At 45.8% G+C, this 26,248-nt stretch overlaps 1 protein-coding gene across 2 annotated transcripts in view; it reads left to right on the forward strand.

The window, feature by feature from the left end:
* Nucleotides 1-2,437: 2,437 nt before the first annotated feature.
* Nucleotides 2,438-26,248, forward strand: part of ARHGEF2 (Rho/Rac guanine nucleotide exchange factor 2) — a 95,079-nt gene continuing 71,268 nt past the window's right edge. Inside the window, exons 1-5 of one of the 2 annotated variants that reach the window (XM_033136453.1) lie at nt 2,438-2,721; nt 8,337-8,508; nt 9,429-9,540; nt 12,387-12,426; nt 15,392-15,524. In XM_033136453.1, the coding sequence (XP_032992344.1) occupies nt 2,438-2,721; nt 8,337-8,508; nt 9,429-9,540; nt 12,387-12,426; nt 15,392-15,524 (741 nt within the window). Of the gene's footprint in view, nt 2,722-8,336; nt 8,509-8,913; nt 8,999-9,428; nt 9,541-12,386; nt 12,427-15,391; nt 15,525-26,248 lie in introns of those variants that run through there. The other variant, XM_033136454.1, reaches the window with a different exon arrangement.

Here is a 26,248-nt window from a genome sequence, read left to right on the forward strand (position 1 = left end):
GGAGCTACGGGGAGAGGGTTATGTCATGAAATTCTACTCAGTATTGATCCAGAGCAGATTCCACTGTACAGTTAGCAGAGTAACAACTTAAAAATGTTGCAGGATTCCCAAAAATAGACCAGAGGCAATGAATATTTCATCCAGCAGAGCTTTACTGTTACTGAAGGCAAATGAGCATAATGGTCACAAATCCAATACCTTCAGGATTGGCACTGTCCATTAGAAATCCAGTTGCAGCAGACATAACTAACTTACAATAACTTATAATAAGTCTAAAACTTTATCACTAAGCTCATATGTGCAGAGCACCACACCAGAAGGAAGAGGGATAGAAAGAGAAACCCAGGCTCCTTCTGTCCTTGCTATTATAGTCAGCATGACCTTGCCAGAAGAGATAAGAGAACCAGTTTGAACCAGCTGTTCTCAACTTCTCTGAAGGAATAACCCAAACATCATGAACCGTCTGCTTGTTTCTTTCTCACAGAGAAGCTTCCAGAGTCCTATTGAATTAATCAGAATAGGAAAGCTCTCTACACATCAGACCAATACTTTCTGCACTAAGAAATGCAAACTGAGAGGTTACAGGCTCTGACAGTGGATCCAAGCTCACTTCATTGCTATTTCCTATTCCCCCTCAGAACTATAGTTCCCAGCATTTGCCAGGAAGGCAGATGGGTTGTTAAACCACTCTGGGAATTGTAGCTCAGTTCCCTTACCAAACTACAGCTCCCAGGGGAAACCATGGCTGCTTAAAAGAGCTATCGTGCGTAGTGTGAATGTGGCCCCTTTCTGGGCCGCTATGTCGTCCCCTCTAAGGTATCTGCAGGTTCCATCTAAATTGGCGTTTCTTTGTCTTACCCTTCTCCCCTTTTAATGCCCCCCATTAACGTTGCACAAACAATGCAGAGGCTCTATGCTGTTCCCCTTGTCTGCCCATCCAGACGCTGAGGCGTCGGCCGCTGGAGACAGAGCCCACTTTTGCCAAAATTCTTCTAACTTTAATCAGTAACTAAGGCAGCAATGGAGGGAGTGCACTTAAAAGGGGGGGAGCCTCCACTTCCTTCTTTTTGCTCTCCCATTTGCCTGCCAAAGTAAACAAAAGAAAGTATAAGGGCATATTTATTTATTTAGTTGCATTTATATCCCTCCTTCCCTCAAGGAACTTGAGGTGGCGTACATGATTCTTCCCCTCCACACAACAACAACAACCGCCACCCTGTGGGGTAGATTAGGCAAAGAGGCAGTGGCTGGTGGCCCTCAAGCTCAACCAGTCAGCTTCATGGCCAAGTGGGGATTTGAACCTTAGTCTCCCACTGGTGTTTAATATTTTGATATTTTGGGAGAAAGCGTAGCAACTCTAGGCCTGGCTGGTAGTTGTGAGGTAGGCCTGAATGGCCAAAGCCAGGCTGGTGCTGTGTGAGAAACCAGATCCCTCTGTGTTGTTGCCTCAGGAATTTTAATTACCGTATTCCCGGCCTGCTTTAGGAATGATAATGTTGCAAAGGTATCTTGAAAAAATATCCATTTATAATGGGGGTCCGGGGCGTGTAGCTGTATAGGAGGCATTTGGCCTAGGCACATCCACACCAGACATTTAAAGCACTAAGGTGTCACTCTGGCTTCCACCAAACAAATGTTGGGTGCTGCAGTTTGTTGAGGGTGCTGAGCATAGCTGTCAACCTTTCCCTTTTTTGCGGGAAATTCCCATATTATAGCATTGGGAAACAGCAGGGAGGGTTGACAGCTATGTAGTTAGGAATCCCTTATTTCCTTCAGAAAGCTACATTTTCCAGAGTGGCTTAACAAACACATCTCTCTTCCCAGGTAACTGGGAATTGTAGCTCTTGAGGGGGAATAGGGGCTTTTAACAACTCTCAGCATCTTTCACAAACAGCTGCTCCAAAGGGGCCAACTCCTAGGGGCTGAGTCACTTTTGCACCCTACCCCTAAAATGTATTTTTGGAGATGCCTTCAGGTCCACATTTGGCCCCTGGGTCTGAGGTCCCCCAACCCTGGTGTAGATTTGATGGTTGGGGTTCTGGGTTCCTCTAGAAATTGCATTCCCACTTTGCCAACACTAAATAGACCTCAAAAAAGCATCAAGACATTACACTGAAGACGCCTGCCTGATGTCAATTGGCAGGGAGTTCCAAAGTGTGGGTGCCACCACACTGGAAAAAGGCCCAAATTCTCACCAATGCAGAACAGGTATTATGTAGCACCTGTAACAGTGCCAGTTCCATAGACAGAAGTGATTGAGTGGATTTTGCAGGTAAACTGATACAAGAGTATGTACAAGGGTAATAAAAATGTGTGATCATTTTTGCAAGCTGGGCTATGTTTTTTTGTTTTTTTAACATCAGCCCCTACTTTCTCCAGCCCCCCTTTTCATTCCGCAAAGCCTTTCTGCGTTTTGGATCCACGAGCTCTTCAGGGAATGAGTGGTTCTGCTTCTGAGCTGGTCCTGAGCCCCTGTGAATGCACCCCTTGCCCTTCACGGGTCCAGAAGCGCCGCTGCTTGTCAGCTGTGGAGCCTCCCGCAGGAGGCTGGGAGGAGATGGAAGAGGAAGAGGAGGAGGAGGAGGAAGGTCGATTCCTGGGTGTTAACATGCGCAGGTTGGGCATGCTTGGGAGTTCTGGTCATGCCTACGACTCCTTCCGGAGACACAGCTGGGAGCCAGGGAAAGTGCTTGAGGATGACCCGGATTTTGATCAGCGAAGGTAAACCATAATAATATTATAAATGTAATTGGTCATTCATCTGTCTGTCTGTGGTGAATGGGAATTTGCCTCCAGGTACCCTGACAGGGAAAGGCAACCCCAGAAAGGAATGCACATAGGGCCCCGCAGACCATAAATCTGCCACTCCTGTACAAAATCAGACTTTTTGCGGTAAGAAATGTGATGGGAAGATGAACAGGAAAGTGTGTTAGAAATTACTTGATGCGACAGTCATATAACTTCCCTGCAAACAAATCAGGATGGATGCTCAGTGAGCAACCCGCGTAATCATCCGAGTATAAACACCCTGCAAATGAATCAGGAAGAAAGCTGGGTAAACAGGTAATGTGGAAGCGATCCTAGTGTCCTTTCAAGAGGGTAGATGTGATGATATTTATTTATTTATAACTCACCTTTTCCTCTGACAGGAACTCAAGGCAGCTTTCAGATAAAATAGAGATGGGGGGGGGGACGACAATAATTAAACAACAATTAAACATGGGTAGACTTTAAACTACATAAAAGAGCTATCAGATAATTGCAATAAAAAACATCACAGCACCAGCCCTTTCCTTAAAAACAGTCCATTTCCAATAACCTGTTGGAACAGGAAAGTCTTCACCTGCTGGCAGAAGGAAAACAAAGAAGGAGCCAGTCTAACCTCTGTAGGAAGGGAGTTTGAACGCTTAGGAGCAGCCGCTGAGAAGGCCCTCTCCTGTTAGCCCACCAAGCATGCTTCTGAGGGTGATGGGACTGCGAGAAGGGCTCCCCCGAAAAATCTCGTTTGAGGGAATAAGAGTCTTTCAGATTCTGCAAGTGATGCCAAGCTTTTTCTGAAGTCATGTGTCCCTTTTTGGTCTTCCCATAAGTCTCTGCTGCTTTTGTTCCCCTTTTATCTCTCCCTCTCAGCAGCCTGTCTTGGAAAACAGCCCTTCCTGATCTATGGTGTCTGGACAAAGCATTGACTTCTATGGCTGCAAATCTGTTGCACTGTTTCTGTAGGAGAGTTTAGGCCAGGGGTAGGCAACCTAAGACCCGTGGGCCGCATGCGACCCAATCGCTTTCTCAATCCGGCCGACGGACGTCCGAGAATCAGTGTGTTTTTACATTAGTAGAATGTGTCCTTTTATTTAAAAAGCATCTCTGGGTTATTTATGGAGCCTGCCTGGTGTTTTTACGATTAGAATATGTGCTTTTATTTAAAATACATATCTGGGTTATTTGTGGGGCATAGAAATTTATTCATATTTTTTTTCAAAATATAGTCTGGTTCACCACCTGGTCTGAGGGATGGTGGACCGGCCCACGGCTGAAAAAGGTTGCTGACCCCTGGTTTAGGCTCTGAGGTTCTAGCTAGTTCCACGTTCAGGGAGCCTTTGTATTCTTTTAAGAGCTTAAAACAGCTAGGGAGAGACAGAATTTATCACAAGGGTGGTGCTAGGGCTTGACCTTGAGTGGAAAATGATATCAGGTGCATGTTTAGGCCAGAAGCTGACCTCACTCAGGAAAAGGCGGTCTTTAAGCAGGGCTGAGCATATCCCAGGCTTCTACTGGTTGCTCCAGAAGGCAGCAGATATTGCAAATGGATTGTGGGCAACGCAGGGTGGTTTTTTTTGTAACTGAAAGGGTAGATCTGGAGTAAATTGGGGGTGGGGTAGAAATACAAGATAGCATTTTGATACTAATGAGGTCCTGTGGATGCTGAGAGCTGGTGGTTAGAGTATCAGCTGGGAGACCAGGGTTCAAATCCCCACTTGGCCACGTGAAGCTGCCTGGGTGACCTTGGGCCAGTCCCTGCCTCTCAGCCTAACCTGCCTCATAGGGTTGTTGTAGGGATTAAATGAAGAGGGAAAGAACCCTGTACACCACTTTGAGCTCCTAGGAGAAAAATGTGGGATATGCAGGCCAATCAATCAATCAATCAATCATTGCCTGCATGAGGAGCACCCATCTCACAATAAAACCACACCTGGAAGTGCTCTATTCTCATTCTCTCTCTCTCTCTCTCTCTTTTCAACTGCCACTCTTTACTTAGGACAGCTCCTATTTTCTGATCCTGGTTTCTGGAAAATCCCTGCCCCCCTTTTTGCCTTGTTACAAGCACCATTGTTTTTCAGGTTTCAGACACTCTGTTAAACCTCTTAGTGGGAAATACGCTGCACCTCATTTCTTGTGCTCATGTAGAACCTCACAAATACAGACTAACTTCAGGTAGGGATTCAATCACATTCCAACAAAATTGCTTGCACAGTTATATTTGTTTGAGGGGTCTTGTGAAACAAATTTGCTCCCCTGCCCCCGTGATCAAACTTTTTGCAATAATGAGTGATGAGAAAATAAGTATTGAGCAAATGCAATAGAAAATATGGAATAACACTTGCTTTGTCATCTAACCTCCCTGCAAAAATAAATAAATCAGGATTGAATTATTAATAAACAGGTCACCTGGGAGCACCCTGCGGCTGCTCCTACACAAACCATTTAATATAGAATGGCTGTGGGGTGTCCACACAAAACCGTCATCCAGGCGACAGAAAGGCTGCTTTCTTGGCGTTCATCCAGATTTGTTTGCGGGTGATGGTTATGGAACATTGGGCTGCTTATTGAGTACAGTGGTACCTTGGTTTAAGAACAGCTTAGTTTATGAACAACTTGGATTAAGAACACTGCAAACCCGGAAGTAGGTGTTTTGGTTTGTGAACTTTGCTTTGGAAGCAGAACATGTTTCGCTTCCTGTTGAGTGTGTTCCATTTTTAAATTGAGTCCTCTGCTGCTACGGGAAAGCACGCCTTGTTTTAAGAACGCTTTGGTTTAAGAATGGACTTCCGGAACGGATTAAGTTCGTAAACCAAGGAACCACTGTATTCATTCTCATTTGTGGGGAAGGGTATAAGATGTTGCATCAAGCAATTGTTACTTCACACTGTCCGGTGCATTTTCCTGTGACTTTCCTTACTATGAAAACCTCCAGGTTGTTTTCCGGGGGTGGAGGATGGGTTCGTTGCAAAAGAACACCAAATCCAATTTAATTGTACAGCCTGCAGTGATGAGGACCTAGCTCTCTGCACGTGCTCAAAGTTGTTCATTTCTTCAGCTAGCTAGGAAATGCGAAGAAAATGGTCTGAACTACTGTAAAAAATGGAAGCTCAGGCTCAGGGTGTGTGGGTGTGTATGCAAACAGAGCACTCCAGGCCACTCTGGGTCCTGCCCCTGGGCATGCCCACTCACTGGCTCTGCTGCTCACCTACCTCAAGTGCTCTTACCCGGCTGGAATGTGTCCTTGAACTATGTTAATGCCTCTTGCTTGCCTGCCTGCATAGAGGGGTGTGTGTGTTTGTGTGTGTACAGAAACTTTGAATAGAATGTACCCTACTGTACACATCTATTGTTCTGCCCACTTTTGCTTCTGACCCTACCCACATCTGATAGAAGAGGTAGAACATCAAGCCAGTGTGGTGCAGTGGTTAGAGTATTGGACTAGGACCTAGGAGAGATCATGAAGCTCACAGGGTGGCCTTGAGCCAGTCACTGCCTTTCGGCTTAACCTATCTTGCAAGGTGGTTGTGGGGATTAAAGGAGGAGGGGGAGACCCACTTTGAGCTCCTTGGGGGGAAAAGGTAGGATATAAATGCAATAAATTAGTAAAAGAAACATTGCCATTGTGACTGGTAGCCATTGATAACCTTCTGAATTCTATATGAATTTGTCTGACCTCCTTTTAAAGTTGTCTAAGTTTGCAGCCATGACTGCACCTTGTGGCAGCAAATCCCCCAGAGTTTATGTGCTGTGTGAGTTGGCTGCTTCCACACAGGGGTGCTGTCTCAGGTCTGTTTCCCCCCAACCTCACTCTGTATATGGAATTGGTATACCTATTTTCCCAGCCACCATTTATACTACTATTCTAGCACCTGCCTGTAAACTTGCACCTGGAAGCACCTGAACTCTGTGGCATGGTGTGAGGATCTTCCCAAACTAGCTTGGTCTGATGGTCCCATCCAAACTAGTCTTGGGTTGCCACCTTCTGGCAGCAAGGCATTTTCTTGCTAAGGTCTGTTCCAGACAACCTGTTTATTGAGCATCCTGATTTGTTTGCAGGGAGATTAGATGACATTGGTTCAATCCCTGGCTTCCCTAGATAGGGCTAGGAATGCCCCCTGTCTGAAAACTCTAGAGAGCCACTGCCATTCAATGTAGGCAGTACCGAGATGGGCCAATTTGTCTGACTCTGTATAAGGCAGTGTTTTTTTTTTTAAAAAAAAATTAACTATACCATACCTTTTTAACTATTCAACCTTGATGTCTGACAAAATGCTGCAGTCAAATTTCTGGCTGGGATTCTCTTTAACACCTGTGTTTTGAAACAGCTGCTTGTTCGCTTCCAGGCCCAATTAAAGGTGCTTACCTTAGCCTTCAAAACCCTAAACAATTCAGATCCCCAAAAACTTGAAATTACCATCTTGGGCGCCAAGATAAGTGGAGGGGGGCCCTCTTGGTAGTTCCTCTGCTCTCAGATGATTGGAGTGGTGGCAACCTGGGACAGGGCCTTCTCCATGATGACCCATAAGTTGTGGAACTCCCTCTTCACGGAGGTGCATCTGGGACCTTCACTATTCACTGACCTTTGACCCTTGAAATGTATGTTTTAGGACCCACCTTGTTTCTGTGTTTGTAAGTTGCTTAAAACTGTTTTTAATATTGTGGTTTAATTGTTGTAGCCCACCCTGGGACCTTAGGGTGAAGGGCATGTAATAAACTGTTGTAATATAGGCAGTGAAAGATAGGTGTGCCTGGCGTGCTCTGGTCCATGGGGTCACGAAGAGTCAGACACGACTGAACGACTGAACAACAACAACATTATTATTATTAGAATTTTAGAATTAAATAGCATATATTGGAGTATAGCTCCTCTGCCTCTGACTTGAGGACAAACCCACTTGGGATTTCCAACGCCCCCCCCCCCGCCTTCCCTTTCTCTGCAAAAAGAGTTGCTTGGAAAGACTGAAACTCTCCCCACTTCTGCAAATGGTATTCAGTGGTGGGGAGCTCTAGAGAAGGAAGTGTGCCTCTGCAAGTCAGAAGCAGCTTCTCAAGAGCTTTGGGAAGGTGGTGGTGAGACAAGAATCACATTACGGACAGAAAGGATTTGCTGAGTTTCTGATGGATGTCAAGTCCAGCAAGCTCTGGTGAGTATAGTGAGTATGGCCATGCACTCATTTGCTGCAAGAACCGTGGCCTCCAAGGTCTTGGCCCAGCACATTAACCTCTATGCCACACTGGTTTGGCTAGCTGGTCTGCACATGAGTGCATGGCAAGTTGGGAAACTGATATCAGGCTGCGAGTATGAACTTGGTGCAACCATTATTTTAACAGTTGCGCCCTCCTATATCTGTGCACTTTTGAAAAATGCTCAGGTTTGAGTGCAGTGGGAAGGTCCTTTATAACTGGGTGAGGGTAGCTCAACATGGGATCACATTTAAGCTCTTCGAAACAAAATAAAAATTAAAAAATTCCTTCCAGTAGCACCTTAGAGACCAACTAAGTTTGTTCTTGGTATGAGCTTTCGTGGGCATGCACACTTCTTCAGCTCTTGACTGTCTGATTGGCTTCCTTTCCAGCATGAGTATGAAAGGACTAGCCCATGAGGAAGTTGACTCCTCCACTGAGCAACTGGACGGACATCCTCAGAGCCAAAGGGACCCCCGCCGAGCCCCTATCATCCGTAGCAACGATGAGACGGAGTCCCTGCTCTTTCAGGATGAAGAGGAGGATGACCAGGAATTCTCTCAGGTACGGATGTATGTTTAGATTTTTTAATCCCGCTTTCCAGACCCCCAAAAAGGTCATTTTGTTAAAGTTCAGGATGCAAAATGTTGGTGGAAAATGCTGTGCTTGCAGATGAAAAAGGATAAGAAACAAAAGGGTCATATTAGACAGAAGGAAGTTACAGGAGGGATTGATTTGATCATGCTAGAATGAGGCAGCAAGATGTTGACAGTCACTTGCATCTCCCCTTCAGGGCCAGGTTGATTTTCCCTTGCAGGGATGGAGGCAGTGTGATGGCTCAGTAGCCCTTGCTCCTCCAGCCTAGGGTTAGAGGCCAAAGTGACCCTCCCCTTTGGCTGTTGTATTCCCTGGGCAGCTGGCAGTTGGAACAGAATTTCCAACTGCTCCTGCTCTGGCTGTTGGCTGGGGCCCTAGGAGCTGGTGGAGGAGGTTGGAACCTCTCCTGATACACCTGTGTGGAGAGAGAGGCCCTCTGGACCCATTTAGCTCACAGGTATCCATGTCAATGAAAGAATGAATATCCAGTTTCAGAAGCTTTAGGGGATCCCATGGCATTTCAAGCAGGTTTAGTGACTGAAAATAAGCTCTTACATATTCTCCTTTGTTGTTGTCATAATGGTTGCTAAAAATGGTAGAACGTCATATTAAGAATGTGGTTTTATCTTCCCCTCACTTCAGCCTGTATCAAAACTTAGTTTCAGCCAAGTTTCATTAAGGACTGGCCACGTGCGACTTGTGACATAATAATGAAGAAGTGAGTAGCTTTCAGTTTACTGAAAGCTAATGAAGTAGTAAGTTGGGCTTTAGGTCAGTAGAGTGTATGTGTCCCATATTTCTATGCCCTCCTGCTGCTGAAGTGAGGAATCCTTTGCCCAGGGTTGGTGGTGGTGTTTGTGACATTAATAGCCCGCTCTCATTTTCAGGAACATTCCAAGAGGATGCAAGCATATCATGCATCCCAGAACTCCAATGGCAACTCTCTGTCCAAATCTGTTTCCATGAGTGGCATTGACAGCTACCCAGCAGAAGCAGATGGTGAGTGTGCACACTCTGGGGGTGGGGTGGGGCATTTCTAGGCATGGAACATGAAGCAGCACCCAATCACTGCTATCCTGGAAGTGGAATTGAAACTCTGGTTCCAGACCTCTGGAATCCAAATAACATTCTGTAGTCAAGTGGGCTGGCCCATTTTCCCCAGCCCCATATGTTTGTGAGGGGAAAGGGAGGGTGATTTTCACTAGGCTTGGGGGAGGGTGGAAAGGGTTAAATGCTGACTTTTGCCCTCACAGCACTCCTGATCATGATTGGCCACCCCAACTGCAGTTTAAATGGGGGTGCAGGGGAGAAAACAATATAAAGGCTATGCTATGTGAAAAGGGAAGTGATTCTCTTTTAGTGGTGGTAGTGCCACCTGAGGGGGCAGTGGGATTTCCTGAGTGGGGTGCTGGTGGTGTAAATGACTATCAGATTTTGAAAAGCTGGTATTGGATCAAATTCATCAGTTTTGTTGAATTAATTAAACTGAATAGTTTTAACTAGATTTTGAATGAATGTGCAATTAATTGTTAGTGTTTTGAATTCTCTTGTGTTATTATCTTCCATAGTGGGTTGTGCAAACTGCTATTCTGAACAATGTTTTTATAGGGGAAGGGGCACTGGAGGTGAGGTTATGGAACCACGTGTGTGGTGGCCCGAAAACATTTGGGAAGCACTGGGTTAAGTGATGACAGTTGTTCCACTGTGTTTTTAAAAAGTAGGATTTTTTGGAGCCTGGGTTCAGCCCTAGGCATGCAGAGTGGATGTTCTACCACTGAGCCTCTGGCTGCTCCTTGTTGCTCCCTCTGTGGGGTTCTTGCATGTTCAGACTCCAAAACAGACCAAGAGCAGGTGGTGTCTGAAGGCCCACCTGCTCTCTCAGGTGAAGCCTTCCCTCCGGTTAAGACTAGGCCAACCCCAACCTCTCTCACCACCAAAGGAACACAAGCAAATAGCAGAGAAGCTGCACAAGCAACGCTGACACAAACGCCACACATATATTAAGTAAAACTAGCTGTACCCGGCCATGCGTTGCTGTGCCTCAGAGTGGTTAAGTGGATGCAGCCCCGCTTCCCTGCTGGATTCAGAGTTGGGGGGTTCCTGAGGGAGGGGCCCTTTTCCTCCCCTCCCCCCTCTGTCAGACATTTCCCTCGAATATCTCTCCCCCCCCCTCCCGGTACTGGAAGGAGACCCTGTTTTCGCCTGCCTCCCCACAGCTTCTCCTGTTGAACTCTTGCCTGCCTCCTCTCCTAGCGGAGAGGCTCCTTCCCCATGTTCTCCTCCAAGGTCCCCCCTCAGACCAGCCCTGCTTCCCTGGCGGATTCAGAGTTGGGGGGTTCGTGAGTTCTGCTTTTATGTCCAACAGATGGCGCTGTTTTTGCCAAAATCATGTTTTTACCTGTCACAGGTGTGACATCTATATAAGATAGGTATATAAAAACACTCCCCTATTCGAATGCAACATTGTGTCAAAATTGCAAAGCAATCAGTGAAGGACTTTCTGAGATTTAAGATTTTGAACAAACGAACATTTACATTTTTATTTAGATAGAAACATCACCACCCAACCTTGCCCCACTCACCTTTTCCCCCTCCACCTCTACCTCTTTCCCCCTTTTCCTTCCTATTGTAACACTAATGTCTCAACAAATGAAACTGATCTGTAAAAATGTAACTTGGAAAAAAGAGAGAAACATTGCTCACACTTTTGTAAGCCAAGAAAATCTTTAATAATAAAAATAAAAATAAAAAATAATAAAGACTCCTCTGAGATGATGTCTTCATCCAGCTGCCAGCTGCCTTTGAAAGTCAGGTGGGGTTGTGACTGGAGAGGGGGTGCTCTCTGCAATTCCACTCCACTTCTGAAATTCCCTCCCCAGGGAGATGTCGGTGTTGTTGTTCCCTGTTCTGTACTGCTGGGGTTTTAACCAGTAATTAACTTCTGCAGTTTCGCTCTGCTTATGCTGCTGCTTTAGTTGTGGGGCTTCCAAATGGAGTTTTATTGTGTGATGCGTGCAAGTTTTTTGTGGGGTTTTTTTGCAGCCCTCAGGCACTACTATTGGCATCAAAATGCTAGTCCATATCCCCAACTCCCTAAAAATCTGGATTTATCTTTTGTATGAAAATCCAATGTTCGAAAAAGCTTTTTAAAGTATTAATTTATTAATAACAGCAACAAAATGTGCAAACATAACAAAAAGAAAAGAAACAAAGAATCAAAAATGTAAACTGTAAAGTGTGACTGACCAGAAGGTCAAAAATATAAAAATACAACGCAGCTCCAAATGGATAATAAAATATTAACTCATGCAAAGATTCCTTTTACAAATAATAAATAATAATACAAAAATAATAAAGACATGTAAAAATAAAAGTATTATCCACCTGTGAGTTATTATTAAGAATAAAGGTTCTATAGTCTTAAATGGGGCAGATATTTGCATATACTGGTAGCTCTGGGTGACCATGTGCCTTAATATTTGTATAAGAAGAGGGGGGGGGGGGAAACTGGTTGCAAACAAGCCCTGTGCGATGATAATGCCAAGGTTGCAGGTTTGATCCCCATACGGGACAGCTGCATATTCTTGCATTTCAGGGGCTTGAACTTTCCAATTCTATGATTCTATGATATCTCAACAACCCATTTCCAGCATTAAGATCTGCCCCCCCCCATCTGAAATCACCCCCCTTCTCGCTGTCAGTTTTGTTTTCAGGGTTTTTATTGTTGATATTTCACTGTTGTGATTTTAAAGCAGGTAACTCATGAGGACTTTCTGAAGCAGGAAGGTGGGATATATACATTGTCATAGTAGATAAAATATGTCTCTTCTCCCTTTCCTTGCCAGGGATCTCCCTTTATGGTGACACTGTGAGCCTGTCCAATGGGTGAGTCACACTTCTTGCCCTTCAGATATGACTGAGGGTGGTGGGATTTGAGCTCATAGATCAGCTCCTGACCTGGGAGGCCTTGATCTCAAGGGGAATGGCAGCATTGTTTGGCTGATACGGCCGCACTTCCACGATTCTCTTTGCACTGCTCAGATGTGTAATCCAACTTTTCCATAACAGGTCTAACTCTGAAGGGGAGAATCGTAGCTGTTTAATTATCACTAATGCTAAATCTTCCCCACCGAGGGTCCCTTGATGCTCCAGGAAAACCTCCTTCTCCCCTACCCTCTAGGGATCACTGGCACCAGTTTTATTTTTAGAGGTCTGCAGGCAGTAGGCTTGGGGTGGGGAGGTTACTAAAAATGAAAGCAACCAGGGATGTGTGTAGGCCAAGTACTTTAGGGTAGACCTGGAGAGCTAGTGATGCTGCCCTCCTTTGAAACCTACACTTCTCTGAATTTTGCAGTGTAGTTCTCCAGCCAAGTCATGTGTACAAAAATGCATATACTGCATATAACTGTGCATGTTAGTGAAAATCATGTACAAAAATGCATGCCCGGACCCTGATCTTATGTGTAAGAATCCCCCCATCTGTTTTATAAAATAAAACAGTGTGGTGCAGTGGTTAGAGTGCCGGGCTAGGACCTGAAAGAAACCAGGGTTCAAATCCCCTCAGCCTTGCAGCTCACTGGGCGTGACCTTGGGTGACAAGGGAAAAAATTGCCACCCCCACTACAAAATCTAGTTGCTGAGCCAGTTAAGAGCCAGTATGGCATAGTGGTTGGAGTGTTGAACTAGGACCTGAGAGATGAGGATTCAAATCCCGACTTGGCTATGAAGCTCACTATGTGGCCATGGGACTGTCACTCCTCTCAGCCTTACCTACCTTGCAGGGTTGCTGTGAGGATTAAATGAAAGGAAGAACCATATATGCCATCTTGAGCTCCTTGGAGAAAAATATGTTCTGTGAGCCACCTTGAGACCTCCGGGTATAGGGGGATATATAAATTCAATTAAAAAAAATGGGATAGAAGGGCATTAAATACATAAATAACACTGTTTTATTGCTCTCATGGTATATTTTTATCTTAATGCAAACTGTTTTTCCATTGTACACAGTGTATACCACATTGAGTTTTTAAAGATATTAAATGTTTTAAAAAACCTTTTAAATCAGGGGTGGTGAATTTATGGCAAATGGACATATCTTGGACCTCCAGAGTGTCCATTTTTGTCCATCAGGCTGTTTTTCCCAAACCACTCCCATCAGCTGACATCACTGGTGACATCAGCTGATGGTCAGGAGGGCGGGATTTAACCTTGCATTGGATCACAAGGCCTAGGCAGTAAGATTTAATCTCCGATCATCTGCTGGTGAATGAAGATTAGAGATCACTGTAAGATTAGGGACTTAAAAGGACAAGGAGAATCACAGAAGTCACTGCCAGTCTCCTCCCTCTTCCCTTCATCTTGCTCTTTAGGAGCTGTGTCTTGCCTTTCCAGCAGTGGGAGAGCTGGGAAAGCAGAGTTTGCTCTATCAGCTCTGCTGTGGCAGCTCCACCAGGCACCTCCTGCCCCTGAACTGTGTCAGCTGGACACTATAGGAACAGCTGTTCAGAAACTGTGCCTGAGTTTTGGTTTTGGTTTTCCTCTTCCCTCCCCGTCCCTTTTTCTTACATGCCACATTTTTTAGATTGTAAGCCTGCGGATAGGGATTGCATCATGTGAGCTGCTGTCGGAGCCCGTTTGGCTGAATGGTGGGGCACACATGTGCAAAATAAATAAAGTTCAAAAATACTTTTCCCCAGAATATATAAAGGGGGTAGAGATATTGTTCCTCCTTCTCTTCATAATAGACAAATAATAATAAGATTATTACTATATATGTTACCCCCACTTTGACTTTTGAGACAGGCTGTTGTTGTTGTTGTTGTTGTTGTTGTTGTTGTTGTTGTTGTTATATTGCATTTATATTCCATCTTTTCTCCAAGGAGTTCAAGGTGATGTACATTGTTCTCCCCTCCTCATATAATCAGCCACAGCTGAGCAGGGATTTGAACCCTGGTCTCTCCCAGGTCCTAGTAGTTCAACACTCTAACCGCAAAACCATTCTGGCTCTTTAATCAGTTTAATCAAAACAGATATAGATAACTAACCTAATACAATACAATACAATACAATACAATACAATACAATACAATACAATACGAAACTCACCTGAGCATCTGCAATAAAAGACAGCAGGTAAGAATTACAAAGCAGAGTGAGGGATTATGGGAATTAAAATGAAAATAAAAATGTATTAACCCAGTGCTGAAAACATTAAGTTTGCACCAGGATTGCCTCTTCTTTGGGATTTGCATCCTGTGCTTCCAGTAAGGAAGGCACTTGGATCAGGGTCTCAGCAGAAGATCTGAGGGTGCCAGCAAGTTTGAATGGGCAGAAGGGTGTGCTTTCAGGAATTTGGATGCCAAGCTGCTTGGGGCTTTAAAGGGAAGCACCAAGGCTTTAAACTGGGTTTTTTTTAATGATCAGAGTGATGAGCTCAAATATGAGGGTAGCAGTGAAAGATCCGTGGCAGTCGATTCCTGCACTAATGGAAGTCCTTTTCAGGAGAGACCCCAAGATGGGAACAGAGGGGGTGCCTCTGCCTGTGAGAGGTTCTGGGGCACTGAAATCTCTGCTCACGGCCCAGGTGATGATGTGCAGCCTGCTTCTTTTTTGCTCGCTGCTAGTGGAGCTTAAGCAAACAGTGATGCTTCTGTGCTGCCTCTCCCCAGCCGGGAATAGGAGCAGCCACCCTCTGAGGTCACTGGGGGCCGCCAAGGGAGCCGGCCCCTCCCTACTTCCTGGCCTAGAAACAATAACAACAAAAAGGGGGATTGTTTGGCTTGGGTACCAGTGAGTGAGTGTGTGCTTGTTTTGCTACCTTCCTCCTTTCTCACTTTTTCCATGCTTTCAGCTTCGGTGCTGGAAGCTGCGGGCGGCTGGACGCCACCACGGTGGAGGCCGAAGACCAGGTGTACCTGCAGAGGGAGGGGACCACCCTGGGGCGGACCCTCAGCTTCTTAAAGAAGATGACTGGGAAGACAAAGGTAGGGCCTTGGAAGTTTACAGTTTGATTTCATTGCTGTGTCTTTCATCCATGTACGTAAAACTTATCCTGTATAAGCATCAATTTGTACACGGCCTCCAAATCTCTCCGGTTTAACAGCTTAATGCCTTCAGTAATGAAAATTTATTGTTTTCATCAGTTTCCCAATGCGGGTTTCCCTGCCCCCCCCCCCAAAAAAAAACCCTGAGCAAAGTGCTCACAGTTTTCTCAGCATCTCATTTTCTTTCTTTCTTTTGGTGAATATTTTATTTCATTTTATAGTGTATATAAAACTAAGAAAACTGTTATAACAGATGAAAATCAAAAGAGAAAAAGCAAACTATAAAATAAACATGTAAAATGAGTACAGTTGCATGTGAGTTAAAATAACAAAGTCCAAGTAAACAATATCAGCATGATCTAATTATCAAGTATAGTTCCAGATCTGCCAGTCTTGCGGATGGGTTACCTTGAATATGATGGTTCCATTGTATATGTAACACCAGAATGTCAAACCATATAAAGTGTCTGGAGCTTCTAGTCCTTTTCGAAATCTCAGATTATGCGTAGTTTTCTCCATTATAGCTTTATTCCAGAGTTAATGGGATCAGCTGTCCAATGTAAGATTTTGGGTTGTTTTCCATTGAGATCTCATTTTCTCTTTGTCTTGCTACCGATAAGCTTCTTCCATCTTTGCAGTTCCTTAAACCCTTCTGTTAACTTCAGGCATTGGTAATTTGCTTCTTAAAACACAATGCCTTAGGGCCAAACTAGATGTGCCCCCCCCCCCCAAAAAACCTACCGGGTACTTTGTTTTTTTATGCAATAGTAGCCTGGGATGTGTGTGAGAGCCACAGTGTTGAGGGGGGGGGGGTGGCTTTCACTCTCCAGCATTATTTTCAGAATGGAAAAGTCCCCACTCTTCCCCAAGCTGATGCAAGTCTCCCCATCAAATGATCCTACAAGTCTCCCCATCAAATGTTGGCTGCTTTTTATATTGCTTAGCTCTTAAAAAAAGAAGCTATTTGGGCTCTGAAAGTGTGCTTTTGATACTCCATAACAATTGGATAACACATATTTGAACATCCCGGTGAAATTGCGCATTACTTTCCCAATAATGTCTGTGTGTGTGTGTGTGTCTCCCACCCCCCATTTTCATCTCACTTTGGGTCTACTAAACTTCCAAGGTGGCCTCTCAATTTGCTTTCATGTATTAATTTAAATGTGTTGATGCTTATAGATTCTTACTGGGGGGGGCTAGTGTCTTTCTCCTTTATTTTGGGTATTTTTATGTTGGACTTTTCAACTTTGTTTCCGTGGTAGCACTTAAAGCAGATCCTACTGATTCCCACCCCCGCCTCCTATTTGGGATTACCAGTGCAATCCTAACCCCTGTTCCCTGCCTTTGGAGGAAATTAGGATATGGCAGAAATTAGGATATGGCTTAGCACTGGCAGGCCACTCACTAGTGTAAAAATGCAGAAACTACTGCTGCAGGCTTCAGGTTCCTTGAGGGGCCTGATCAACAAGCTGGTACAGCAGAAACAAAGGGGTGGGAAAACCTGCTGACTCCTTCCTCCTTGGCCAGCAGCATGGCTGAGGATTGTTCTGCCTGTTGTTAAGTAGAGACTTCATGAAAAGCACCACCCTTAAGCACGCCACAGTCCCCAGTAGTCTGTGTGTTCGGCTTTGATTACCTTTGAACTAGGAGAACAGCACCCTGTACCTGCTGTCTCACGCTCCCAAAGTTTAGGCTGTGGCGCAATGTGGGCCCTTGTTTGCAGCGATTGTTGTTATTATTAATCATAATAATTACATTTATAACCATTAATTAATTATTATAGTTAATAATAATTAATTTATATGCCACTTGTATGTCAAAATTTGAGAGCCAGTGTGGTGTAGTGGTTAGAGTGTTGGAGTAGGACCTGGGCAAGACGAAGATTTAAGCCCCCACTGAACTAGGAAGCTCAACAGGTGACCCCGGGCCAGTCACTCACCTAACCTACCTCCCAGGGTTGCTGCAAGGATAAAATGGGGAGATGGAGAACTATGGACATGACTCCTTGAGCTCCTCGGAGATAAAGGTGGAATATAAATGCAATAGAAAAAGAATAAAATGGCTTCTAAGCAGTTTACAACTATAGAATCAATTTTTAATTAAAATGCATGGTAACATCCTTAATTACAATGCACAATAAAACAAAAAATTATAAAGCATTGCAATTAAAACAGTTAGAATAATAAAACCAGAAGTTCATGTCTGGGGTATTGCTTTCCTAAACAGGTGTGCCTTCATCAATCAGTGGGTCGCCAGCACTGATGGGGGCCTGTCCTATTTTATTTAAACATTGTATGTGGCCTTAAAAAAAAAGTTGTATTTGGGTTTGCTTTGACAGGAATAAATGCTGCTGCCTGCACCATTTTGCAAACCCTGCTGTTCTCTGATGTGTCCTTCTCTCCCCACTTTACAGCTGCTCCCAGAGCATGCCTTTGGGCCCCTAAGTGATTCCTAGCTTTGGTGTGTGTATAGATTAGCCTAATTACGTCACCTATCTCTGTTTGGACAATCTCAATTAACACTTTGTCAATTTGATTATATTTGGGAGAGCCTTTTCCTCATTTTATAATTGCAATAAAAAGCATTGCAGGAGCACAGCTGCTAAATCTATAGCTTTTGATGCAGCTTGAGGGCTCCTTGTAAAAAGGTAGGGAGAACCCCCCTGTTCCAGCTAGTTTGCTACTCTCCAGAGGCACAGGTTACACAAGCAGGAATGAGTCTTTCTCATTGTGACTCCAAACTGACTAAGATCTGAGCATTTATACTTAACCAGACTTGGGGCGGGTAAGAGAGTGGCAAAACTGTTCAAGAGGTGGTGCTGTTTCCCCACTTTGAAAATGAGCAAAGTCTACCATTTTGGCCAGTTCCATAGTGATTTTAAAAAAGAAAATGTGCAAAGTGTTCTGCCGTTTTTATTTGGTTCCCTACACATCCAACCACAACTATCTTCTGAGTCTACATCACCGAGGACCAAAAGGCACCTTATATGCTCAGCTGTACCTAATAACTTCTCTCCTACTCCCTGCTTTTAAAACTAAACTGGAAGCAGCACTTGAGACTTCATGTTTTAGGGAAGCTGCCTTCCACCACATCAGACCATTCACCCACTCAGCCTGGTGTTATTTACTCAGACCTGCAGGGCCTCTCCAGAGGGGGTCTTGGGCAGAAAAATAGTCTTTTCCAGCACCTGCTCCCTTGAGACACTAGGGGTTGAACCCAGGACATTTTTGCATGCGATGCCAAGGTTGTGCCACTGAGGTCTGACCCCCGCCCCTCACCTTGCCCTAGTTGGGGGGACGGGGAGGTGAATGGAGAAGGCTGCTTAACCTTTTTCCTTCCATGAGTGTAGCCAATTTGGGGGGGGGCAGGGCTTTTTTGTGGGTGGCAGAACCGATGTGATTGGTCAGTTAAATATTTCTATTGTCTTACTTGTTCTAGGCCCATGCTTCTGGCTGTTTTTGCCATCAAAATTTTGCACCAGCTGCAGTTTCTGAATCTAAAGGCAGCCCCACATACAGCACATTGCAGTAGTCCAACCTAGGCATTACCAGAGCATAGGTAACAGACATTAGGCTATCCCTTTCCAGATAGGAGCACAGCTGGGCCAGCAGTTAAAGCTGATGGAAGGCACTTCATCAACTGAGGGCACTAGAGTCTCAAAAGACAGCAAAGGATTCAGAAGTACCCCCGAGCTACGTGCCTACTCCTTCAGAGGGAGTGTAACCCCATCCCATCAAGAGCAGGGTACCTCTCAGACCACCCGCTATCGGTATCTCGTTCATGACTAGTTTAAGCAGGTGGAACAGGGGAAGGTGCTGTCTTGCTTTTGCCCCAGGCATAAAAATGTCATGTGCTATCTATGGCTTTCGACACATGAGTGATGCCCCAGCTGCACTATCCATTTAAAGCAGGACCATGCCACTTTAAACAGTCACGGCTTCCCCCAAAGAATTCTGGGAAGTGTGGCTGGTTAAGAATGCTGACGGTTGTTAGGAGACCTCTACTCCCCCCTGCCACAGAACTACAGGTTCCAGAGGTGTTTAACAGGCAGTCCCTCTTCCCAGGGAACTCTGGGAAATGGAGCTTTGTGGGGGGAATTTGGAGCAGTGGGTGGGTGTCTCCTAGCCACTCTCAGCGCCCTTAACAAACTGCACTTCTTTGGGGGATTCTTTGGGGGGTGCTATGGAGGAAGCAGTGGCATGGTACTGCTTTAAACAGATAGTGCAGATGGGGCCCAAGTCTGGTTCTGGACAACACATCAAACCATGGCTGAGTGCAGCAGCAGAAAGACCAGAGAAGGTACAGAGCAGGCACCTTCTCCTTTTTAGGAGACCCCACCTGTTTGCATGTCCACACTAAGTCTTGACTTGGCTTATCCTTCGGAACCAGAGGCACTGGTCCTTCCAAAGCTCTGAGTCCCTTAAACTGCCTTCTCCTCAGCTTCTCTCAGTTCCTCAAAAAACTCCCTGTATCTTGTACAACAGCCTCTGGAGTGGTGAGGTCAGAGGAAGTTGCGGCCTTTTCCTGCCTCATGCCAGGCCAAGGGTTTGTTTACACAGCGATTAAGGATTTTTCAGCCATGGCCTCTTTGGTTTGGAAGGAGCTTCCCGCCACTGTTTCCTTGGGAGCAGAGCCAGAGAAAGCGGGGCTTTCCTCACACGCTTAGGATGCGCAGGGCTAGAGGTGGCTCTACCACAGCACAAATAGGAGGAGGCAGATTGTGGGTGTCAGAATCAGAGTCCAAGAATGGCAGGGGCAAGGGGAACAAATGGTCCCTCAAGTCCATCTCCCTGTTTCCCAACCCAGGGGGAGGGCAGGAAGGCTGCAGCTTGAACATGTCGCTTGATGCTGGTATTTAGTGGTAGGCTCCTGCTGAATATGGAGGCTCTACTAAGCCACTACAGCTAATATAACTGTAATGGATTCTGATCTGACTGAGGAAGCTCAGCCCAGTAGGATGTTTCTCTGGCAAAAGCCCCTCTAGAAGGAAAGGCTGCTGCACAAGAGATACTCTGAGAGTCACTGGGAAGGCCTTGGAGGTTGCCTAGCATGCCCATCCTGGCTGAATGCAGGATTCATAGTGCAGGATACAACCGCAACATCCCTGACAGATGGCTGCCCAGACTCTGCTTAAGTACCTACAGCGAAGAAGAGGGACCCCCCTCCCAGCGGTCTGTGCCAGTATGAAACAGCTGCTACCCTTAGGAAGCTTCTCCTACAATGTGGTCAAAATCTCCTTCTGTGCAATTATCCAAGCTGCTCTTGACCCACTGTTTCTAATCCCACCCCGTGGAGCCACAGAGAACTAGTCTGCTTCTATGTGACAACCTTTCAGATCTGATTCGAAGATTGCAACGTAAGAAGAGCCTTCTGGGTCAGGCCATTGGCCCATCTATAGTCCAGCATCCTGTTCATACAGTGGCAAAAAAAGGTTCATGGGGGAAACCAGCAAGGAGGACCTAAGCTCCAAAGCCCCCACCCTGCCTGTGGTTTTCAGCAACTGGTATTCAGAACCATTGCTGCCCCCAACAATGGAAGGTAGCGCATAGCTTCTGTTATGGCTAGTAGCCATTGATAGACTTCTCCTCCATGAATGTGTTTAAGCCTCTTATAAAGCCATTTTAGGTTGGTGGCCATCACTGTGAGTTCCATAGTTTAACTCTGCGCTTCATTGGATGTCCATGAGTTCTAATGTTAGAGAAGGGACGTGGGTGGCGCTGTGGTCTAAATCACTGAGCCTCTTGGGCTTGCCGATCAGAAGGTCGGTGGTTCGAATCCCCGTGACAGAGTGAGCTCCCCTTGTTCTGTCCCAGCTCCTGCCAACCTAGCAGTTCGAAAGCACGCCAGTGCAAGTAGATAAATAGGTACCGCTGTGGCGGGAAGGTAAACAGCGTTTCCGTGTTCTCTGGTTTCCATCACGGTGTCCCGTTGCACCAGAAGCAGTTTAGTCATGCTGGCCACATGACCCGGAAAGCTGGCTCCCTCGGCGTGAAAGTGAGATGAGTGCTGCAACCCCGTAGTCGCCTTTGACTGGACTTAACCGTCCAGGGGTTCTTTACCTTTACCTTAATATTAGAGAGGGAGAAAAACTCCTCTCTGTCCACTCTCTCCATGCCACACATAATTTTATAAACCTTCATCACATCGCCTCTTGCTTGCCTTTTTTTCTAAACTACAAAGTCCCAAATGCTACAACCTTTATTTGCAGAGGAGTTGCTCCATCTCCTTGATGATTTTGGTTGCTCTTTTTGGAATCTTTTGCATCCTTTTTGAGGTGAGGTGACCAGAACCGTGTCTTCCCTTCATCTTCTCTTCTCCAACTCTTTCAACCATTCCACAGAGGAGGATTTAACTTCCCGGCTCCCTCCCCACCTTGCTCACCTCCTCTGGGCATGCTCTACTTGGCCCATGTCCTTAAAATGTGGTGCACAGAACTGGATGTATGATGGCAATGGTATGGCCTGCCTGCATAGTTGGAGCAGCAGTGCTCCTCAATACTAGTTGCTGGAAGCTGCAGGAGGGGAGAAGGCTCTTGTGCTCGTATCCTCATTGTATCCCACAGGCATCCGGTACGCCATCGTGAGAACAGGATGCTGGGCTGGATGGGCCATGGGCCTGATCCTATACTCTTATGTCTCCAGGTGTAGCCTGACCAGCTTCCTTTCATTTCAGTAGAGCCCGTGCCAGGATAAATCCCCTCACAGCTGTGCCCCATGTCGATTATGGTATGCAGGGTGGGGTGGAGGCTTTTCCACCTTCGGCACTGAAATGTCTTCGGATAGCCCTGGGAGGATGAGGATCCAAGCTGCCTTGCCCCCAAATTTTTACAAGACATGAAACTCCAGTTGCCAGCAGATCCACACTACACATCTAAAGCATATGCAACACACATTCAAAGCACATGAACCCCACCCACCCACCCGCCCAGAATCCTGGGAACAGTAGTTTTTCCTCTGCAAAGGTACAGTTTCCAGCAACCTTTACAAGCTACAGTTACCAGGATCATTTGTGTGGGGGCTCATGTGCTTTCAACATGTGATGAGCTCCTTCCTTACCTCTCTCTTCAGCAGCCTTCACCAACTTGGTGCCCTCCAGGTGTTTTGGACTACAACTCCCACCAGCCCCAGCCATCATGGTTTAGGAAGCCTCTGCTCTCCCCACTGAACTGATTGTTTCTAGCAAGTGGGGAAAGGGAAGGGAAAACTTGAAAGATGCCAAGGTTGCTACTGCCCCCGAATAATGTAAAAAAGGAACCCCTAGAATGACTAATAATTTCTAACATCCAGCTTGTGATATCTTGGTTCACCAGCTACAGGCTGCATTTAAAAAATAATTTTAAAAAACCACTTTGGAATGGTGAGCCTCTCTTTTCAAGCGTCTTTTATGACAACGTCCTTCCTCCTTGAAGTTCAGAGCATTTCCTTTATTTTTCAAAACACACAAGAGGGAAGCCTGCCTAGGAATCCACAGCTTTGGGCCAAGATTATTTTCCTTCTTCATAGAGAAGTAGTTTAGCCCAGGATTCCAGATCTAATCTCAATCCTGTGCCCCTTCTCCCCTCTCCCACTTCTGTAAGGAAGGGGGGGGGAGGATCTAGATTGCCAGCCAGCTGTTTAACATGGTCAGGCCCTGCCCAGTGATGACTTTGATGTGTAAATGCTTGCCCTCTGTGCCCCTCTAGGCTGGTGCAAAGCTTTCTTTCCCTCCTCCTTCTTAAAGGCATTTCCTTGCAATTGGATTCTTGACAGGGCTTCTGAATAGGGAGGAGGGAAAATGAGAAATCATGCACACACAGTTAAGGACTTAACTTCAAATTACTAGCTTGGATCAATCCTACTCAATTCAATAGGGACAGGCTGTGGCTCAGTGGCAGAGCATCTGCTTTTCAGGCAAAGGGTACTCTGCAGCATCTCCAGGAGAGACAAAACTCCCAAGGGCCAGCTGTTTTCTGATAGGGTGGGGGGGGGGCTCACTGGCAGAAGATGATATAAGGGTTAAAACTGGCTGCTGCTTGTAGCCTGCACACCTTAGCCCTAAACCTGCTAAATCTGGCGCTGCATCATTTTAAAAAACACTCACCTGCCCCAATTGTGTCTAAGTGGTATTACAGGGCCTTTTTTCTGGTGGCACCCTGCTTGTGGAACTCTTGATCTGCTTGCCTGGCATTTACTATCCTATTATCTTTCTCAGCCCCAAGAAGAAATTGTCTTTATGCCTACCTTGTTTTACTCTAGTAGTTTAAAATGATTCTGGCAAGCCACCGGGGGGGCTCATAAGGTTGAAAGCTGAGATTTACGGTAAGTGGAGAAAGAATAACTTAAGTAGTAAATAAAGTGGGCAGAGTGTGCTGTTTTTGAAGCACTAATGGGCACACCTGTGAAGTGAGCTGAACCTTCCTCATCCCATCTTCCTGTAGCCTCTCACCCTATGCATGGTAGCCCCATCTGAGCTCAGTTGACTGAAGAGAAAAATGTTGGCCAGTACAAGTGGTGGGAGGAAGGGGAGAGAGACTCAGGGGAAATAGCACTCCCTTCTCACAAATACCTCCTTTGCTCAAAAGCTGGGTTGGGGGGGGGCACCCTGCCACTGTTTATGAGACTGGGTAGACCTGCGTTGAAACAAACAGACTTGCCACATGGTACTTGAACTCTGAGCTGCCTGCTGCAATATCACAGAATGCTCAGTAATGTAGTGAGTGCGTAGAGAAGCAGGTGGATTAATTGCCTCAGGTAACCAAACTGCTTTGGGTTTGGTCTGCCTGGGCTCGAATTTTGCCCCAATTAGCTCCTCTCTCAATCTGGCCTTTGATACCTGCTTCGGTGTGTGAGCTCTCTTTTGCTTAACTATCCAGGGTGTCGGAGCCTGTGTGCATTTTGTGGTCATTGTCGCCTGGGGAAGAAGGAAGGGTGCTGATTCCTTGCTCCTTTCCTCTCCAGCTCACGGTTCCATTCAGGAAATCTGGGACTTGTCATTAGGAACGGATTTCTTTCCCCGTCTCCAACTTGAAAGGGATCTCCAGCTGATTTGGGTTAGAAGGGGAGAAAAAAACGGGTCCAGCTGCTCCCCGCCAGTCTGGGAGGACATGGCAAGCTTTGTGCAGTGATTGCATCAGGCCCTTTTGCCTGTCTTGAAGCGGTCCGAATAAACAGATTTGGAGTTCAAAAGTGGCCTGTTTGCACAGGTGGTTCCTGTCCTTTGGGCTCAGTGCTTTATTGCTAAAACAGAAAGGGAGAAACCTGAGCTGAGGCCATGACGTTTAAATCTGGGAGACTCCTATGAGGCTCTCCAAGGAGGGCCGGCCCAAGTCATATTGCTTCCTGTGGCGAAGGACAGGATGGCGCCTCCCCTTATTCCATGTGCCAGATTGGCAGTTGAATTGTATTTGATGAACACTGGTGATGTGTCAGTGTCCTTCTGCCCTGCACTTGAGGTCAGCAGACTAGCTTAGCGAGTGCAAGGCAGGCCTGCAGCACACAGCTCTGCCTGTGGCCTCTCCCTCAAAATACACCAGCTGAAGCGGCTGCCTCACTTTATCCTAACGGAAGAGCCAGCCTTGTCTGCAAGAAAGCAGGCTGATCCCTGTGTTGAGCCGCTCAGACACATTGCATCCGTCACATCACTTGATGTATTTTATTTACAAAAATGTGTATATACAGTATCTCTATTCTTGAGAGAGAAAATCTGAGTAGCTTACAACAATTACACGTTTAAAACAGCGCAATGAAAACTACCGTATATAAAAAAAATTAAAATGGAAAACCAGCTATTATGGAAATATGCGTTCTTAATTTCCTGCATAAACCTGATGGAATAGAAAAGTTTTCAGCAGGTGTTTAGAAGCTGATACAGAATGTGCCTGCTAAATCTCCATTCCACATGGAGGTGGAATGAACAGGATCACCCCTGGGGACAAATCGCACTAAAGACTTAGTTCCTTGTTACTGTTAAATGAGTCTCGTCAACTCTGGGAATAACCAGCAACGCTCCTGCAGATGATCTCAGTGATCAAGATGGGATATAAGGGTTCAGGCAGACCTTGAGGTACCTTGGACCTAAGTTGCTCAGGGCTTTGAAAAATTAATACCTTCAGCTCCTGCCAAGGAGAAGCGTTTCCTGCGGCATCCTGGAATCAAATCCAGCACTTGACTTTGCCTCTCCTTGGCCCATCTGACCTCCCTGCAATTCCACCGCATGTAAATGGCCTATCAGTTGACTCTGAGCAACTTGTTTTTGCATTTTTCTATCCAGCATATTTCAGCTTCAGTCACTTTTAGAAGACACGATTAAGCCTAATTAAACTTTGTCTTGGCTCTTAATATGGTGGTGTTGGTAGTTCTTCTTTTACTTTTTGTTCTTTGTGTCAGATCCAAGATTTGCCTTTGGCAAACAGCACTCCATCCACAGGTTTCACTTGTCTTTGAATGGAGCCGCTGTTAAGAGAACCGAGTTAAGCCACTAACTGGTTTCAGATGCTGGTTGTTTTTGGAGTCAAAGGATGGATTGGTGCACAACTGAGCATGTAGCCCAGCCTTTGCCCAACCCTGATGTCCTCCAGTCATTTTGGACTACATTTCCCATCAGCCCCAGGCTTGCCTATTCCTCTCCCAGAGCTATAATTTTCAGAGTGGTTTAATAAAAAGTCTCTCTTTACAGGGAACTCTGAT

Source organism: Lacerta agilis, chromosome 17 (genome assembly GCF_009819535.1).
Source record: "Lacerta agilis isolate rLacAgi1 chromosome 17, rLacAgi1.pri, whole genome shotgun sequence".
Classification (NCBI taxonomy): domain Eukaryota; kingdom Metazoa; phylum Chordata; class Lepidosauria; order Squamata; family Lacertidae; genus Lacerta; species Lacerta agilis.